Genomic DNA, 17,498 nt, shown 5'->3' on the forward strand with positions numbered 1-17,498 from the left:
CAGGATTTGCCTTCCCAGTGCTCCGGTGCTCTACAGGACCGGCTGGGCCGGTTCTGGCCCTGCTCCCCCAGGGAGCTGAGCCCCCCTCTTTCCTCCCACTGCGAGGGGGAGAGGGGGGGGCTGCTGGAGGCAGCTTGGTCCTGCTGCTGCAGGAGAGGGCTCAGCACGCTCACAGGAGGCTGAAGCTGCCCTGTGCCAGTGAAGATTGTGCCGGGGGGATGTGAGCATGGAGCAGTCTTCCAGGAAGAGCCCATGGCCTCACATGGCTTTCCCATGCCAGCTCCACTTCACGTGGCTGCCGGGTGAGTCATGCAGCCCTGCCAGGCTCCTTGCCGCCAGGCTGGAGACAGGCAGGTCAGGGACTGCAGTAAGGCTTGGTACCTCTCCTGGCTCCCTTCCCCTGCTCCCTACACAGCCCTGGCTCTTGGGAAGAGCAGATGAGTGAGGAGGAGCGGAGTGACCCGTCCGTGGGAGGGATAGGGTCTTGCTATTCGAGGCTCAGCACGGTGCAGCTGGGCTGGTAGGACCCAACAGGTTTGAGTGTATCCCTGGAGGGTCCCTAGAACAAAGCAAGTGGCAGAAATGTGCCCTCTCCCTCCCTGAGGACCGCCAGCCCTTCACTGGGAAGGGGGGCACATCCTTTCCCATGGCCCTGTCCCCCCCCCCCATGCTCCTCCCGATCCTGCTCTGCCCCACAGAAAGGCCAGCCCAGGCGTGCTGCGGCAGCAGTAAACAGACCAATTTTAATGCACATAACACCCAACATCACCACAGGAAGGACTCGTCCCTTCCCTTGCAACCCTCTCAAGCCATCAGCTGCGAAATGCAGCCACCCCTGGCCCTCCAGCTGCCTGCGCGGAAGCTGGCTTGGGCTGCTTCTCCATTGGCCATGCCCCTGGCTTCAGCGGTGTCCCCGCAGCTCGGCGAGGCTGTCAGGCTGGTCCAGCAGGGAAGCACTTTTAGGCAGCAGAGCGGGTGAAGGCAGGCCCCGGGGCCAGGGAGCGAGCCCTAAGGCACATCAGAGCAGGTTTGGAGAGCCCAAGACCTCCAGGAGCCACAGCCCGAGTCTTCCTCGGCGCGCACATCTCAGTCTATCAGAAACTTCTCACCATCCACATCTCTTTCCGCAGAGCCCTTGCGCAAGGAGGGGAAGAAATCGGAGCGGAGGAGGCGGGAGAAGTACATGAGGATCATGGCGTCGAGCATCAGGAGGTTGGCGGTGAGGAAGGCACCCTGGCCCTGCACCTCCACATAGCGGAGGAAGTACCAGGTGAGGTAAGCCTGGGGCGCCAGGCGGAAGGCGAAGTACATCACCAGGTTGACATACTTGTTGGCCTCGTAGAGCGCCGGGGAAGGCACGTTACTCATCTTCAGCAGCATGCGGACGGTGAGGAAGATGTTGCTCACCTCCACCAGCAGCAGCAGCATTGCCGCCACCAGGAAACGACCCGTGATGATGAGTGAGACGAAGGCAGAGATAGCCTGTGAGTGGGGGACACACACACAGCAGGGTCAACTCCTTGCCCCGGTGAAGGTAAGTCCTTCCCCACCAAGGTTTGGGCATACGTGGCATGGCTCCCTGCCACCCAGATATCTCAGCAGCCTCCCAGGCACCTGGGCCAAGGGAAAACCAGTCTGGAGAGCCAGTTTCCCTGGGTACCGTCACACCTCCCTGTGTGAGGAGCTGAGACCAGCCTCCGGCTCTTTCCTTGCCCAGCGTGGCAGCCTGTCTGGCTCCTGGTGCTTGGAGCTGACGCTGGCAGGTGTCCTGCCCCGCTGGGTGCCCTTGCCTTGTTGATGTGCAGCCTACCTGGCAGCCAGGGCAAAGTGGAGGGAAGGGCTTGGGCTTGCCCCGCTGCAGTGCATGAAACCTGCATGGGCTGAGCACCAGGATGCATGGTAGCCCCCACCATGCTGGCCCCTTGCTTCCCCAGGGCCGTACTCACCATGGCATGGTGCACCAGGTACTCCCAGGACGAGCGGGACTGGTGGTTGAAGATGATGTCAAGGCTGTCATGGATGAAGTAGCCTGCGGGATGAGGGAGAGCATTGACAGGGGTCCAGCTTGTGCACCGTCACCCGCTGCGGTAAGGGGGGGGCAGCAAGGAGGGGCAGGGTGGTGTGACTGTGCTGCAGGTGTCGGAAATGCCTCTGCCCTGGCTGGGCGTGGGGAGACAGCCAGGCCCCAGGGGCTGGCAGCCTGTGGGCTCCACGCTCGTGATTAAGGCGGGAGGCACGGAGAGTTGCCGGGGGCTCATCCCGGGCGAGGCTGAAGCAGGAGCGGGCAGAGCCCAGTGTGGTAGCCATGGCCATTGCCCTCCCTGGCTTCTTACCCGAGGAGAAGCAGACCAGCAGGTGCCCTGAGATGCTGTAACCGTCCTGGATGTCGGAGAGCAGCTCCGGGGAGTGCCAGAGGCTGGGGGGAGAGGAGAGGAGGGAAGGGGGTCAGCCTGGGTGCTGGGACGGGGGGGGAATACGGGGATCCCCAGCATCCCACCCTGTACCATCTCCCCCGGGGTCGTGATCCCACGGGGTCTCGGAGCCCCCCTCCCGCTTCTCAGGGTGTGCACCATGTCCCTACCCCGTTCCCTCCCTCCCCGGTACCTGAAGAGGGCCCATAGCCCGGCCAGCACGGAGTGTGCGAAAGAGACGAGGAGGTTCCGCCAACGCCAGGCGCGGCCGGGGCGGTTCCGCACGGCGGCGGGCCGGGGCACGGCCAGTGCCGCTCGCCGCAACCCCCCGAAGATCGCCACGCTGCCGCCCACCAGAGCCGCCGAGGCCGCCCGCCAGCCCGGGCCCATCGCGCCCAGCTCCGGCGCACCGGAGCCGAGGGGCGGGGCGGGGGATGGCCACGCCTCCTCTCTGGCCACGCCTCCCCACGCTAGCAACACCACCCCTATGACCACGCCTCATCATTGGCCACGCCTTCCCGCGTCAGTCACACCTCCCAGTGACCACGCCCCCTCCTCTGACCACGCCCCCGCGCCTGCGCGGGGCTCGCACGTGTGTGCGCCTCTACGCGCCGGAACGGCCACATCTTTCCCAGTGCTGCACATCTGTCCGGGGCACCCTGTGCGTGTTCCGGCCACGGTGTGGCTGCCCCCGGGGCGGGCAGCACCTGGCATGGCGGGGATACCGGGAAAACTGTCGTGCCCGGGAGAAAATTGGCACCGAAGGGACGGGGACCGCCGCAGCGAGCACCCGCAAACAGCCCGCGCGAAGCCGGGGGGGGGGGGGGGGGGCCGGGAATGAGGAGGGTGGGCAGATGTGTGTCGTGTCCCCCCCTCAAAAAAAAACCTCAGCCGGGGTGAGGCCGGCTCTGTGCGCACTGCGACGCGGCTGAGTGCTGTTTACTGCTGGGGGGGGGGGGGGGGGGTGTCCTGCCCCATCGCTGCCCCCCTCCTCGGTGCAGGACACTGGGCGCTGGCTGGCGGAGGGGGGTGTGTGTGAGTGTGAGACACCCCACCCCCCATACTCCGGTGAGCCGGGCTCCGTGTCGCTAGATGGCAGCATGGCCACGTGGTGTGGCCTGGGGGTGGCACTGCCACCGCTGTCCCTGTCCCCTCTCCACGACAGGGGCAGCCACCCCTGGGTGCAGGGCACGGAACCCCTTCCATGCCACCATGGCCGGCCCCAGGGTTGCTGGTGGTCCCGGGGGTCTAAAGCGGGTCTGGGGGGGCAAGGAGGGGACCCGCGCCCCTTGTCCCTGGCCGTACAGCAGCACAGCCCCCCCGGGATAAGTGCTCCCCCAGACTCGGGGCTGCGGGGCAGGAGGCTGCTGCGGGCACCGCCGCTCTCTGAGGGTGCGGGGGGTCCTGCGGGCACCCCCCAGCCTGAGGGCGGATGGCTCGGGGCACCCCAAACCCCTCTCCCGGGGTGCTGCCCTGGTGGACATGGCTCCCTGTGGGACTGGGGGGGGCACCCAAACGGGGGGCCCAGCCAGGGCCCCTCGGGGTGCCGTTACCCTCTCTCCCAGCCCCCCTCCCCCGCAGGCCTTACACACAGGGAAGGGGGGAACGGGCGCGGCCCACGGTATTTTGTCCGCCGGCGGTCGCCGTAGCGGCTCCCGGAAGTGTCTCCATGGAGACGGGAGGAGCCCGGGCCCGGCCGGGGTAGTGATGGAGAAATACGAGCGGATTCGGGTGGTGGGGAGAGGGGCCTTCGGGTGAGGGGGGCACCGGGCAAGGGGGGGCCACCAGGCCTTTTTATGGTGGCAACGCGGGGGGGTGGTGGGTGGGCGCCGGGCGTATGGCACCCGCGGGGTGGGGTGGGAGACCGCAGGCCGCGTTACCGTGGCAACAAGGTGCACAGGCCCTGTCGCCATGGCAACACGGGGGTCAGCCGGCGTGTGGCACCCTGAGGGGGGGGGGGGAGAACAGGCCCTGGCTGTTGCCATGGCGATGGGGGTGACACAGCACTGGGTGTGTGACACGCGGGTGGGGAGGGGGGGATTGCAGGCCCTGTTACCGTGGCAACATGGGGAGTAGAGGCCATGTGTCACCCCAGGGTGGTGGCCATGCCCTGTCCGCTCACTGGGGCCCTGTCCCCATCCCACAGCATTGTGCACCTGTGCCTGCGTAAGGCCGACCAGAAGCTGGTGATCCTGAAGCAGATCCCGGTGGAGCAGATGAGCAAGGACGAGCGGCTGGCAGCACAGAACGAGTGCCAGGTCCTCAAGCTGCTCAGCCACCCCAATGTCATCGAGTACTACGAGAACTTCCTGGAGGACAAGGCGCTCATGATCGCCATGGAGTATGCCCCAGGTGGGCCCTGGTCTCCCCCAGCCCCTGTTAGCTGGTTCCTCGGCAGGTCCAGGTCATGCAAGCCCTCAGCTGTCCTTGGGTCAGGCTGCTGTGGCCCCATGTTGTGCTCCTTGTAAAGTTCATGTGCTTCGGACCCCCAAAGGGTCCAAACACATCTGTCTTGAACAGACATTTTCACAGAAGAGCATCTGAGGGTCCTGGTGGACACCAAGTTGACCATGAGCCAAGTGACCAAGCACTGGCACAGGTTGCCCAGAGAGGTTGTGGAGTTACCATCCTTGGAGATATTCAAAAGACAGGTCATGGTCCTGGGTAACCAGCTGTTGGTGGCCCTGCTTGAGCAGGGGGTTGGACCAGATGACTTCTCGAGGTCCCTTCCGACCTCAACCATTCTGTGATTATTTGCCTTATGCCTACTAATCATATCCGAAACAAAGAGATTTCTAACACCTCTGTTGCTGATAAGTGTGCTACCATCTGCCCTTGGCTTAGGTTTCACATACATTTCCCTGTGTCAGCTCCTGGCCATGCTGTTGGTCCCACGGCTCTGTGTGGGAAGGTGTGATTTCCAACAAGATTTGCTGTGGAGTTTAAGATTAAATCAACGTTTGCATGAGGGTTTGTTAAAAGTTGTACGGGAGCCCTGAATCTGGACTTCCCTTTCTCGATAGGGGCCTCTCCATGCCACGTGGCCTCTTGGACTGCAAGAATTCTCTTTTGCAGAACAGGCTTATCTTGTTCTGCCATCGAGGTTTATGTCCTCCTCCAAGAGCTGTAATTTTAGTGTTTCTTTTCCTGCTGCCTTTGACAATATGTCAACAGTAACTTCTCTCTTGCTGTTTCTTCGTCCCACCAACTGTGCTGCCATTGTTCTCCGCACAGTCTTGGGAGCATTAGAGGACGTGCTGCATATCCCCCGAGGATGTACTTTTTCCCATGCACTTGGCTTGTTAAGATACCGTGGCTAAATCCCCTGGCTTTTAGGCCGGGTTTGCACTGCCCTGTGCAGCCATCCTTGCCGATAGCCCTTCGTTGTTCTTTGCAGGGGGCACGCTAGCGGAGTTTATTCATAAGCGTTGTAACTCCTTGCTGGATGAGGATACCATCCTGCACTTCTTCGTGCAGATCCTCCTGGCTCTTCACCATGTGCACACCAAGCAGATCCTGCACCGCGACCTGAAGACTCAGAACATCCTCTTGGACAAGCATCGCATGATTGTCAAGATCGGAGACTTTGGCATCTCCAAAATCTTGAGCAGCAAGAGTAAAGCCTACACGGTGGGTGGCCTGGCTTTGCAGGGGAGCTACTTACCACCATGGCAGCAGGCTGGAAACTCTGGATTTGCCTCACGATAGTTTCTTGGAAGCTGCTGAGGCAGCAAGGTTGGATGTAGTATGTTTGCAGCAGGTCACATCCGCATGCCACAATGCTGCTTTGCTTCTTGGAGTTTATCCAGGCTGATGTCTTCACGCCCAAGTTTGTTACAGCTCTGTGGACTGCAAAAAGGTGACAAAGACCTGCCTGCCCAAGCTGGGGAGAGCCTCGGTGTCTGGGCCCACTGGTGAGGGTAGCCAGGGTTCCTCCCACTGTCCCAGTGGGAGGGGTGGTGTTTGTGCACTCGTCTGACACATACTTGGCAACTGAATTCCTGTGTGTGCCCCACCGTCCTGCCTTGTCTCTGCTTGAGACTTGGGTATCATTCCCCACCTGGTCTAATCTGACTAGACGTTTCTATCACGCTTGTTGCTCTGGGCTCTGATTCTCTCAAGTGGATAGGAGCAAAATTAGACGTAATCTCTGTATGTGTGAGGAAGGTCACCGGAAAGACAAATCCTCATGTTTTTTACTGAGATTGTCAGGCAGATGTTGACACCAGTGGAAAAAAAGCTCCACTAAGCTTTGGTTGGTAGTGTTCTAGCCAGCCTGTGCACTGAGCTCTAAATTGAGCCTTTCTCTTTCCACCTTGCTGCCCCAGTTTCACAGCATCATGGTAAATTTCTTTGTCGCTTCTAGGTTGTGGGAACTCCTTGCTACATCTCCCCAGAGCTCTGTGAAGGGAAGCCTTACAACCAGAAGAGTGACATCTGGGCTTTGGGCTGTGTGCTGTACGAACTCGCCAGCCTCAAGAGGGCTTTCGAAGCTGCGGTAAGAGAAATATGGTTTACACGTAGCGCAGGGAGCCGTGGCCTCTTACAGAGGTGAAAATGTATGCTTGGATCACTCTTCTCACTGAGCCTGGAGGTGTGAAGGCCGAGGGCAGTGCTGATGCTCTTGCTCCTTGGTCTCACCTCTGACTGCCCAGCCACTGTATGTCTCCCTCTTGTTTTCTCTCCAGAATCTTCCTGCCTTAGTATTGAAGATCATGAGCGGGACGTTTGCCCCGATATCAGATAGATACAGCCCTGACCTGCGCCAGCTCATCCTCAGCATGCTGAACCTGGATCCTTCCAAGCGGCCCCAGCTGAATGAGATCATGGCCCAGGCCATCTGCATTCGGCCCCTTCTGAACCTCTACACCGATGTGGGCAGTGTCAAAATGAGAAGGCAAGTGATACTGCCACCTTAGCGTCCCTTGGGAGGGCCTGCTGCAGCCCACAATGTGTCTGACTGGCTCACTGTCTCTGTTACAAGCTCCAAAGAGAGCATCGTCCCCATGCAACTCTCCTGTGTTATCCAACATGCAGCTGCTGTGGGCCGAGCCTGGCCCAGTGGCTCAGGGCCACAGCAGGTGTGGGCTTGTCATCGCAGTAACAGCGAGTAGAGAGTTGTGAACTTAGGGGGAAGCGAACCGATGCCAACTCCCCTCTATCAGGTGGTTTAAAACACCTACTGAGGCAATTCTGTGAGCTATTCAGATGTAGCTTATGCTGTAGCTCTGCCCAGACCTTCTGTGATCCAGGGCTCCACAGGACCTCTGGGCCTGAGCTGACATTAAGGACTGGATTTTGGTTTGGCAGGCCTGAAAAACCCTTGGCTCCAGTGCCAACAGTGACCCACAGCCGGACGGGGGGACGAGTGAGCAGTGCCAGGCCGAGGGGTGAGTCCTGGCACAGTGTGTTCAACACAGCTCCAAATGGAAGGACCCTTTTCCTTGGATTTCAGGGGGTCAGAGAGGCACCCGAGCTTCTGGAGAGAGGAAGTTAAGAGACGTCACCTTCCCTGTGCCCTGGAGGAGCCCATGGGCACCTTGGCTCTGGGGACGAAGCAGTGCTCCTTCTCCAGCTGCCTCTTCTAGGTTTTGAACCTTTGAATCAAGTTTCTGCTGTTCCCAGCAAAGGCTGGGAACCAGCTGGGGATGCTGAGGGGGGATGTCCCAGCGCAGGGCAATGCAGCTGGCACTGGTAACAATTAGCTAGAGCTGTCGTGGTGCCACTTCCCCCAGTTCTGGGATAAAATACAAGGAGCTGTTCCCATGTGCTTCTCTCAGCCCTGGCTGGGAGCTCCCCAGCAGCCCCTTGCCAGCCTTGGACCGGTGCTGGTCTGGCTCTGCTAGCCGGCAGGCAGCTCTGCTGGCACCCAGACTGGGTGGCTGCTGTCATTTCCCTTCCTGTGGGAGGAGTCAGGGCTCTGTGTTCATGATTTCTGTGTTCTCTTTGACCCATAGGTGTTCGAGGTGGTTCAGCCAGGACAGGAATCCCTCCTCCGCTGTCGTCCATCTACACTTGGGGGAGCGGGATCACCACCCCCCTCCGCCTGCCCATGCTTAACACCGAAGTGGTACAGGTGTCTGCTGGCAGGACACAGAAGGCTGGGGTCACCAAATCGGGGCGGCTCATTATGTGGGAGGTGAGTAACAGGGAACCTGGGGCAGGCAGTGGCTGTGGAAGGCTGGGGTATGAGATTTCTGAGGAGGAGACGTTTCTACTCACTGTATAGGCCCTGCTGCTGCATGCGCCAGGACCACAGTCCAGTCCAGGGTGTGGGTAACACTGCTCAGCCTGTGGGAAGGGGCTCATCTGTGTTCTCCAACTCAGCTCTTGCTGCACAGAGATGCAGCAGCTGATATGGCTTCTCTCTGCCAGGCTCCCCCGATGGGTGCTGCAGGAGGCCCTTCTCTCCCAGGAGCCACCGAGCAGCTTCAGCCTCAGTTTGTGTCCCGCTTTCTGGAGGGCCAGTCTGGCGTGACCATCAAACACGTGTCCTGCGGTGATCTCTTCACAGCTTGCCTCACAGGTGAGCTGCTGCCTCCTGCCTTCGCCTGGCTGTGTCCCATACCCCTCTGCATGGCAGCTGGCTTGCAAATGCAGCGTGACTGCCTGGGGAGCCTGCTCAGAGAGGAACCCGAGAGATGCACTGGGCTGGGGTGACACGAAGGCCTCCGTGGCCTCTCACGTAACATCAGGTGGGGGTCAGAAATGGCAGGCATGGTCCTCCTATGATGCCACCCTGGTCAGCTTGGTCCTAGAGGTCTGTCTGGTGTGGGAAGGGCCACAAATCTCCCGTTTATTGTCCTGGCTGCACTGGTGTCACCTGAAGCCAGAACTGGGCTTTACAGTGGGGACTGCAGTGTAAGGAGTGTCTGGGGAGTTCAGCCTTTCTCTGTCACATACTCTGTGAGTGTGACGCAGACACAAGCAGTGACCAGTGGTGACTGGCATTGCAATGAGTAGTCAGCGTGAGCTCCTGCATGGCCGGTTGTCCTCAGCTGCAGGAAGGCAGGGTCTGAATCCCCCTTAAAGTGGGCCAGGAGGCGTTCTAGCTGGGAGTGGAGCACGCACACCAGCCTGAGGCTGTGTTTGTGGGGCAAAGCCCTCCCAATGGTCCTCTGGGAGCCCTGTTTGCACTTCTGCTGGGGATCAGGGCAGCAAATGATAGATATGCAACTGGCAAACTTTGTAGGTATGTGGTTTTCCTACCTCTCCATGGCGTTTCCTGCCACCCCTCCGCTGGGCTGCTTCTCAGTGAGTGCCTCTGTGTATTTAACACCTTGACAGACCGTGGAGTTAGCAGCTCCTGCGTACACAGCTGCAATAATGTTATCTCAGCGCTCTCCTATCATCTGCTGTTTGTTTGGTGAGTTGTTGCAGCACATCAAGGCTGCTGCTCTCTGGAAGCTCGATGAACGCCTCTGGCCCCCTCAGCAAGTTATGAGTCAGAGTGGGTCCAAGCAGAGCCGCTGTCCTGGGAGCCACGGGCTGTGCGTGCCTTGCAGGGCCTCACGTGTGCCAGTAGCATGACTTCTTTCTGCTTTTCCAGACAGGGGGATAATCATGACTTTCGGCAGCGGCAGCAATGGCTGTTTGGGGCACGGAAACTTCACGGACGTAAGCCAGGTTTGTCGTGAGGGTGCTGGGCGCGCTGCTCCCCCAAGGTAGAATATGGATCTTCTGCTTCACGTGAGAGGGCTCATCCCAGCTCCAGGGATGTGCATCCCAGGCATGCTGTGGCATCCGACCCCCTCCCCCTCCTCTCCCTGTCACTGCGGGTTTTAAAAGACCCAACCTGCCTCTCTCTTTCTCTCTCCCCCCCTACACAATGATCCCTTTGAGCGTGGGGGAAGTCAAGAGCTGCCTTGTGGTTGCTCTTGGCAGGCACCCAGCTTGGAGGCTGCCTCCAATCACACACCTGCCTGCTTCACTCTTGGCCTGCAGCTGCCAGGGTTCACTGAGAAAAGTTATTTTTCAAAAGAGCCAGTATTTAAAGAAGAGCTGTGTGTTTCCGATTGGCTCGGAGCACTAGGGCTGAGGGCCTGTTGCTCCCTTCCAGCTTCTTCCTTGCCTGCCCTCGGACGTGGCAGCAGCCGATGGCTTCCAGCCGAGCTTGGGGACTGGTGCCATTTGTCACAGTGGTCAGCTTGCTCGTTTATTCCTGCTCCGTCCGGAGCTGAGCTGCTCTGTGCTTATTGCTGGCAGGAGGGAGGAGAGCAGTTGGGAACAGCAGCCAGGTCCCAACAAATGGTGCTTTTCACTTGAAGAAGATAATGAGAATGAGACTCACTGTGGCAAGGTGTCAGATCTAACAGCAGGTCACAGCAGGGGCTGGGCAAAATGTGAAGATCCTGGTCTCTCCACACCCTAACGAATATGCAGCCGATAGCTCACAGCTCCTCTGCACAAGAGCCTTTCAGCCAACGCATCCTGCACCAAGCCCCTGCCTGCTCAGAGCGTGCGTTAACAGCCCCTGGCACTTCCCACATGGGCAGGGGGGCGAATCCCAACCCTTCGGCTGAACCTATTCCCTCTCCAAACCATTGTGCTGGCTGCTTTCTTCCGCCCCAGAGATGTTTGCATTATCTTCTGTGCTATGTGCACGTAGCCTCTAAACCCTTTGAAGACTGTTTGGAACAAAAAAAACCCAAACAACAAACCAGCTTCTCTGGTGTTTGTGTTGGATAAAAACTGGGATGCTGCCAGCGTTGTGTTGAGACTGGGGGGGACGGGTGGGAGGGATGGGAGCAGCCGGGCAGGCTGGGAGGTCTCGGCTGACGGCTGCTGCTCTTCCCCTGCCAGCCCAAGATCGTGGAGGCCCTGCTGGGCTACGAGATGGTGCAGGTGGCCTGTGGCGCGTCTCATGTCCTGGCGGTTTCCAATGAACGGGAAGTGTTTGCCTGGGGCAGGGGGGATAATGGTAAGAGATGTCTGCTTTGCAAAAGAGGGCTTGTGCTTTCCATTGCTTGTTCCCGCTCCCCTTGCTGGCCCTGCTTGCCCACAGTCCTTTCCAGATGTGCTAGGCTAGGTGGGTGTGGAAGAGTTGCAGCTGCTTCACTGCATACCAGGGCCCCCGTGCTTTGGGTTTCACTGCCTTCTGTGGCGATAGGTCCCAGGCTGGGCTCTTGCGGCAGCTATGTCAATGCCATTGCTCATGGGGTTTGCTCAGTTTATGTGTTGCCATCAGCATCCCGCTCTGTTCCTCCTGCCAGGTCGGCTTGGGCTAGGTACCTTGGAGTGCCACAACTCCCCCCAGCAGGTCACAGTCCCGCCAGAGCATGAGGCTCAGAGGGTCATCTGCGGCATCGATTCCTCCATGGTCCTCACAGTGAAGAACCAGATTCTTGCTTGTGGGAGCAACAGGTAAAGGGGTGAGGGTCTGTGTGCCAGAGCTTGCCTACAGCCTCCTGGGACTGTCTATCTGTGTCCAGCCCAGGAAGAGGGAGCAAGGGGCCTTAGAAGACATCTGTGTGATCCTGCTCCTCAGCATCTTGCTGGTGGTTGTGCGGTTATGCTAGGGCAGGATTTGTCTGGGGGGTATCTGTGCCAGGCTGCATTCGGCCAGCTCTGAACTGTGCTTTTCTCCGTGCAGGTGTAACAAGCTGGGCCTAGATCGGATCAGCTCAGCAGAAGAGCCTTCCCCAGAGGACCAGGTGGAAGAAGCCACCGTGTTCACATGTGCCCAGTCAGCCCCCCTGAACCAAGAGCCGATCGTGTGTGCTGACATCGGTACAGCGCACTCGGCTGCAGTCACAGGTGAGGGCTGTGTGCCCAAATCCCTGAGGGGGGACCTGCATTTTCGCTGTCCTTCTCCTGCCTCCGTTTCCTGTGGGCAGAGGCCTCAGAGAGGCTCAAGAGACACCCTGCTCCTGTTGTTGGAGCTCTGTGGAGCAGGATGTTCCGCATGGTAGGTAGCAAAGAGCTTCAGGGGCTTCAGTGAATCCTTAGGTGGCACCCAGTTGTTTCTCTCATCTCTGTTGTCAGCTTCTGGCCAGTGTTACACCTTCGGGAGCAACCAGCACGGGCAGCTGGGCACCAACTCCTGCCGCAACAGCCGCGTACCCCACCTGGTTGTGGGGCTCCAGGCAATGAAGGTCACCGTGGTGGCTTGTGGGGATGCCTTCACTGTGGCCATTGGAGCAGGTGAGGCTGAAGCCCCCGTGTCCTGGGCTGCAGCAGACCCTGGTTTTCCTCTGCCTGCAGTCCATGCTGTGGCCAAGGCAAGCCAAGGGCAAGATAGCCCAGGGCAGAACTGGGGAGATGAGAGGCCTGTTTGCTGGTGAGCTCTGCGTGCAGCAAGGGGTGTCTATCCCTCTGCAGATGGCGAGGTGTGCACGTGGGGGAAAGGAGCCAGGGGACGCCTGGGCAGGAAAGACAAGGAAACGGGAGCACCAAGGCCAGTGCAGCTGGAGGAGACACATCCATACCTGGTGACCTCCGTAGCCTGCTGCCACGGGAACACACTGCTGGCAGTAAAGCGTGAGTAGAGGCTTTGTTACTGTGATTCCTGCTATGAGGGCCCAGCCAGACACAACGCCTTGTGACTGGAGCTGTACCAAGTAACCCTGGCACATAAGCTCTGTGTTATTCTAGTCCCTCTACAGCTGTAGATGAATAGAAATAACTTGAAGCCCATAAAAACTCCCCTTCCACTGCCGCTTCCACTGGGCTGGGGGAGCAGAAGGACAGCAGAAGCGGTCTTGCGCACTCCCAGGCAAGTGGGCTGGCCAAGCTGTGGGCAGTGGCGAGCTGGTGTGCTGGCGGTCCACTGAGTATCCAAAAAGAGCAGCTCTCTAATTGGTGCTGCTGAAATAGAAGCTGAGATTTGAGGCGTCATTTTGGCTGCTGGCTTTCCATTGTGGTTTGGAAAAGATAGCGATGGTTTTGTGGTTCTTCTCTCCTTGGGCCAAAGGCAGCATCGTTGCGTGGTTAAAACGTGCCCATGGGGTGACCTGCCCTTCCGTTGCCTGGATGTACGATGGGAGCCTGGCCCAGATTGCTGGAGGGGCCTTTCTTCCTCCTCTGCAGGGCTGATTATGGCCTCAGTGCTGGGCTGAGGGATTCCAGTCCCAGCCCACTTCAAGGAGGCTAATTACACCCTGGAGGGGAGGAGGCCCAGCTGACTGCCCCAGCACAGCAGAATCAGCTGTGGCTCCCGTTCCTGCCCCGCCAGTGCCGAGCTCTCACGTGATGTGCACTGCCACGTGCAGGGGACAGGGAATGGCTGAGTCCCTGGGCTCGGGAACAAGTAAGGCATTTGTCACGGGAGTAAAAGGGTTTTGTTTCTGCAGGAAGGCTGCAGGCTGCTCTCCCCTTCCGCTGCCGGAGTCACCCTGCACTCCGTGGCAGCTGGTTTGTGGGCTCCCACCTGCAGCACTGTAAGAGCAGAGACTGAGTGCGTAGCCCCCACCGTAGCCCGACTGCTGTCCCTCTGCACTGCCCAGTCCAAAACTTCGACCTGCCTGTCCCGGTACAAACTCGGCAGCAGTGGTGTCAGGGCAGCAGCCTTGCCTGCTCCAGTGTCCCTCAGTAACCAGAGCACAAAACACACTGAGAGCTCTGTAAAAAGCTGAGGTCTGACTTTGGGCTTTCACGCAGCTCAGTCTGCCTGGAAACTTCTCCAGAGAGAACACAAGAGCCAGTGACACATTTAATGTCATTGCTGCTGTCAGCTCTGGCTGTGATCTGGCCCGGAGAGGGTGCTGGCACAGGCGAGCAGTGCTCCACCTTTGGGGCAGCAGTTCTGCACCGCTCTGCGGTTTTCTCCCATGCGGACAACAGTTTTTGACTGGCTCGGGCTTCTGCCCACTTTATCATGAGGTTGCTGCTGCGCCCTTCTCTCAGTCCCACTGCAAACACAGGAATAACTGAGAGAAGCCACGTGTGATGGAGAGGAGGAGGGCACAAGCCTTGAAAGATTGCATTTCCTCCTGCTTGGGCTGTGTTTGCTGGGCATTGCCTCCTGCTTGTGCCACTACTGAGGCCTTGCAGCCGCTTCCTGAGGGTACGGGACAGGGATTGCAGTGCCCGTCTGTTGGGTATCTGGCCTGTGCGGGGCAGGGCACTGCTCCCTGTAGCTTCATCAAGATGGTGGCTTACAGCTTATTCTTGGTCCTTGCCCTTTGTGTTTCAGCTGCCGTGGAAGAGTCGCCTTCCCAGTGAGTTTGAGTTGAGAGGGGCCGTATCCAGCCTCATCGTACAGATGTGGGAGCACCTCTGGCTGCCTGGCATGCCTGTCCTCTCGCTGCTGCCCGCTGCGGCCTGGCTCGGACCTGCATCCCCGAACACAGGAGCTCCTCAGCTGCGCTCTGAAGGCAGCAGTCTGGAAACAGTGAGCTCTTAACGATGGTTCCCACGGAACCGGAGCTGGTCTCATTTACCGAAGCAATGAGGGTCACTGTGAACCACCAGTGCCCGAGAGCTGCTACCCTGGACATGCCACGGGGCAGATGTCCCCAGAGCTCTGGGGCTGCATGCAGGGGGTCACACTGGGGCTCTGCCCCTCCCCGCTAGAAGTGCCTGTGTAGAAGGGTGAGGAGCACAGAGGTTGTTTTTCTCCGTGGAAACTGTCTCTGGTTACAAAGCCCAGGCTGACAGCTTGGTGTCTGAGAGAGCTGTCAGCCTTTGCACAGCAGTGTCTGGAGTTAGGGCCCCAGGCGCTACGCTGGGTGACTAAGTGCAAACCTCTTTTCTAATTAGAGAAGTCTGTCCTTTCCCATCCCCCCCTTAAAATATTTCGCCCATTTGTTGAGCTGTTCATCAGGCTTTTGAGGGTCCTGGCCTGCATGGCTGGCTGAACCCGGCACGAGCAGCATCTCTGTGCGGTGCAGCCCGGCTCGCTCTCCTGAAATGCTGCCCGGAGCTTTCCAATTACAGCCTCCCCCAGCCCCAGGAGCTCACTGGAGGATCCTCCAGCTGACATTTGTCCTCAGGCCCCTAAATCCTACTGCTGACCAGCTCGCTGGCTCCCGGCTGAGCTGGTGGAAGGCAGCAAAACACAGTGAGCCATTGTCAGTAATTGAAGTTTTTTAACCCAGATCTCTCCAGGGAGATGATGAATTTTCACCGGGGATCCTTTCTGCACACGGGAGGGGGTATATCACCATGTCACAGGCAGGAGTTATGTTTTTTATCTCCAGAAGGGTCGTTTCCTTTCCTTTTTTTTTCCCTCCTCTTCTTTTTTTAACTTACATCTGCCCTGGGCCATTTTTTGATGAGCTTCTGTCTCTGATCTGTCTGACATTGCAAATGCTCTTGCCTTTCACATCCATCTTTGTGCTGTTGCCAATCTGTTGTGTATAAAGTCAGGGCTTTCATAAGCTGGCTGAGATGAAATCTCTCTAATTATTTTTGTGATTCTTTCCTGTTTTCAATGAGGGAAACCTCGACGGGCTCTGCTAGAAGCTGACTGATCCCTCTGTCATGTGAAAGGTAATGAATTTCTGCAGGTCTCCTGCTCTTTCCTCCCTCGCCTCCCAGGCTCCGGCTGGGGAAGGGAGCAGGTCCCGTCCAGCCAGGAGAGGCGTGTGCGGCCCTGACTGCAGACGCGGCCTCCCTTTTTGGCTCCTGGCAGGGTGGGTGCATGGGTTTTTCCCTGCCGTTTTTGTTTCTTGTGGAGCTGCCTTTTGGGGCGGTTACACCCTGCTATCCCAGGAAGCTGACTTGCATTCAAAGGCTCTGCTAGTCCCTTGGCACTCGCCTTGTGCTGCAGGTTATGGGGACGGCTCCGTCAGCCCGGTATTGGCGGAGGGGAAGGTGTTCTCCTCTCCCAGAACAACCTGGGCACCACAATAATTGCAGGGCTGGGTTAAATTGCCTTGAAGCCCCTCTGGGCCGCTGCCTCTCCTCCCTGCGCTGAGCTGGCGGCATTATCATCAGCTCTTACAGCAACAGGCTCCCCTCGCCCCGTACCACGTGTGAATACACCCCATAAGAAGGGGCTGGTGTTCCTGCCACAGCCTTGCCGGGGCTGAGGGCTGGTTGGGACAGCAGGCAGGCAGGACAGAGGTCTCTCCCACCTTTCACCTTGTCACCAAAATGCCACCGCTCTAGGGGACATGTGCAGCCCCAAGAGCCAGGCTCTCCCTGCTCCAGCTGGGCTGCCAAATGCAGGGGTGAACCCACTGGCGTTAGGTGGGTTGTTTTATGTCTTAATGATGCCTTTGCATGGCACTGCTGGGGCAGGAGGTGTCACCAGCTTGAATATCGGGACCCTTCGCTCTGGGCAGGGGAAACCAGTATGGACCAGTGTGCCAGTGTGCTTTGTGCTGGGCTGGGGGCTCGTGGTGAGGGCTGGAGCCCTCGGGATTTCACAGCCTGCGCGCTCTGGTGCAGGAGTTCAGCTGTGAAGCCCAGCGAGATGATTTGAATAATTTAATACCGGGCTGTGACCAAGCCTGGCGAAAGGGTAAAGGAAACAAAGAGGCCCCCAGCCCCGAGCAACAATAGCTCTTGAAACGACAAGCCGAGGCATGTCCGTGCTGCCGGAGGCAGAAAGCAGCCCGGGCAAATAGGCCAGTTGCATTCCTCACGTCTGCTGCTTTGTTTCCCTGCAGAAGCTCCCGGTGAAAACTGCAGGTCTCGGGGCTTCTCCTTGTTTTGTTCCCGTGTCCTGCGGAGCTGATGGTGGATCAGCCCCGTCCCTGTGGCTCTTCCCGCTAAGGAAGTCAGGGCTGAAGGGAGCGGGTAGCAGAGGTGATGAGGGGATGAGGCTGCCTGGTGCATCCCCACCGGTGCAGGTCCCCTCTGGTCATTGTCACCCAAGGAAAGCCCATCCCCATTCCCGTGCTTGATAACATCCCGCTGACCTGGGGCCAGCACTGTCAGCAGGAAACAGCCCAAACCGCCTGCTGATCCCAGAGCTGATTTGATTTGATTTGATTCCGGCACCTCTGTTGTGGTCGTATCCCCGTTCCCACGAGGCTTGGCAGAAGGTGCGGCTGCCGTCCGTCTGTCCAGCCAGCTCGTTGCCCTTACCCCCCCCCCCTTTCCCTGGGCACAGTCCCCAGAAGTCACCTCCTTTCCCTGGGGCGAAACGCTCCACCTTAACTTCTTTAGAAGCCGGAGCGCCGGTTTTCTGTCCCTCCA

General features: G+C 58.8%; 2 protein-coding genes across 2 annotated transcripts; one reads left to right on the plus strand and one right to left on the minus strand.

Annotated features, from left to right (window-relative positions):
• Nucleotides 1-725: 725 nt before the first annotated feature.
• On the minus strand, nt 726-3,135 carry TLCD1 (TLC domain containing 1). The gene is made up of 4 exons (XM_082493302.1): nt 2,605-3,135; nt 2,334-2,416; nt 1,947-2,029; nt 726-1,482 (listed from the first exon to the last, which is right to left on the minus strand). Exons 1-4 carry the CDS (start codon nt 2,799-2,801, stop codon nt 1,087-1,089), a joined length of 759 nt encoding a protein of 252 aa, XP_082349428.1. The 5' UTR covers nt 2,802-3,135; the 3' UTR covers nt 726-1,086.
• Nucleotides 3,136-4,118: 983 nt separating this feature from the next.
• On the plus strand, nt 4,119-14,626 carry NEK8 (NIMA related kinase 8; the record flags this gene model as incomplete). The annotated part of the gene is made up of 15 exons (XM_082492929.1): nt 4,119-4,165; nt 4,558-4,763; nt 5,809-6,041; nt 6,778-6,909; nt 7,100-7,308; nt 7,722-7,801; nt 8,369-8,550; nt 8,787-8,937; nt 9,961-10,037; nt 11,214-11,331; nt 11,624-11,774; nt 12,004-12,167; nt 12,396-12,554; nt 12,732-12,890; nt 14,545-14,626. The coding sequence occupies 15 exons, from the start codon at nt 4,119-4,121 to the stop codon at nt 14,571-14,573; spliced, it is 2,097 nt and encodes a 698-aa protein (XP_082349055.1). The 3' UTR covers nt 14,574-14,626.
• Between the last annotated feature and the right edge of the window lie 2,872 nt (nt 14,627-17,498).

The sequence above is a fragment of the Vanellus vanellus genome (genome assembly GCF_965231255.1).
Source record: "Vanellus vanellus genome assembly, chromosome: 19".
Lineage (NCBI taxonomy): Eukaryota > Metazoa > Chordata > Aves > Charadriiformes > Charadriidae > Vanellus > Vanellus vanellus.

What these genes read in the sequence shown, in the direction of transcription:
- TLCD1 (XM_082493302.1), bottom strand. Translation starts at nt 2,801, where the DNA reads ATGGGCCCGGGCTGGCGGGCGGCCTCGGCGGCTCTGGTGGGCGGCAGC. An exon ending in GGGCTATGGGCCCTCTTCAG is followed by an intron (nt 2,417 to 2,604) that starts GTACCGGGGAGG and finishes CTCTCCCCCCAG; the next exon opens with CCTCTGGCACTCCCCGGAGC. An exon ending in GCTGGTCTGCTTCTCCTCGG is followed by an intron (nt 2,030 to 2,333) that starts GTAAGAAGCCAG and finishes CTCATCCCGCAG; the next exon opens with GCTACTTCATCCATGACAGC.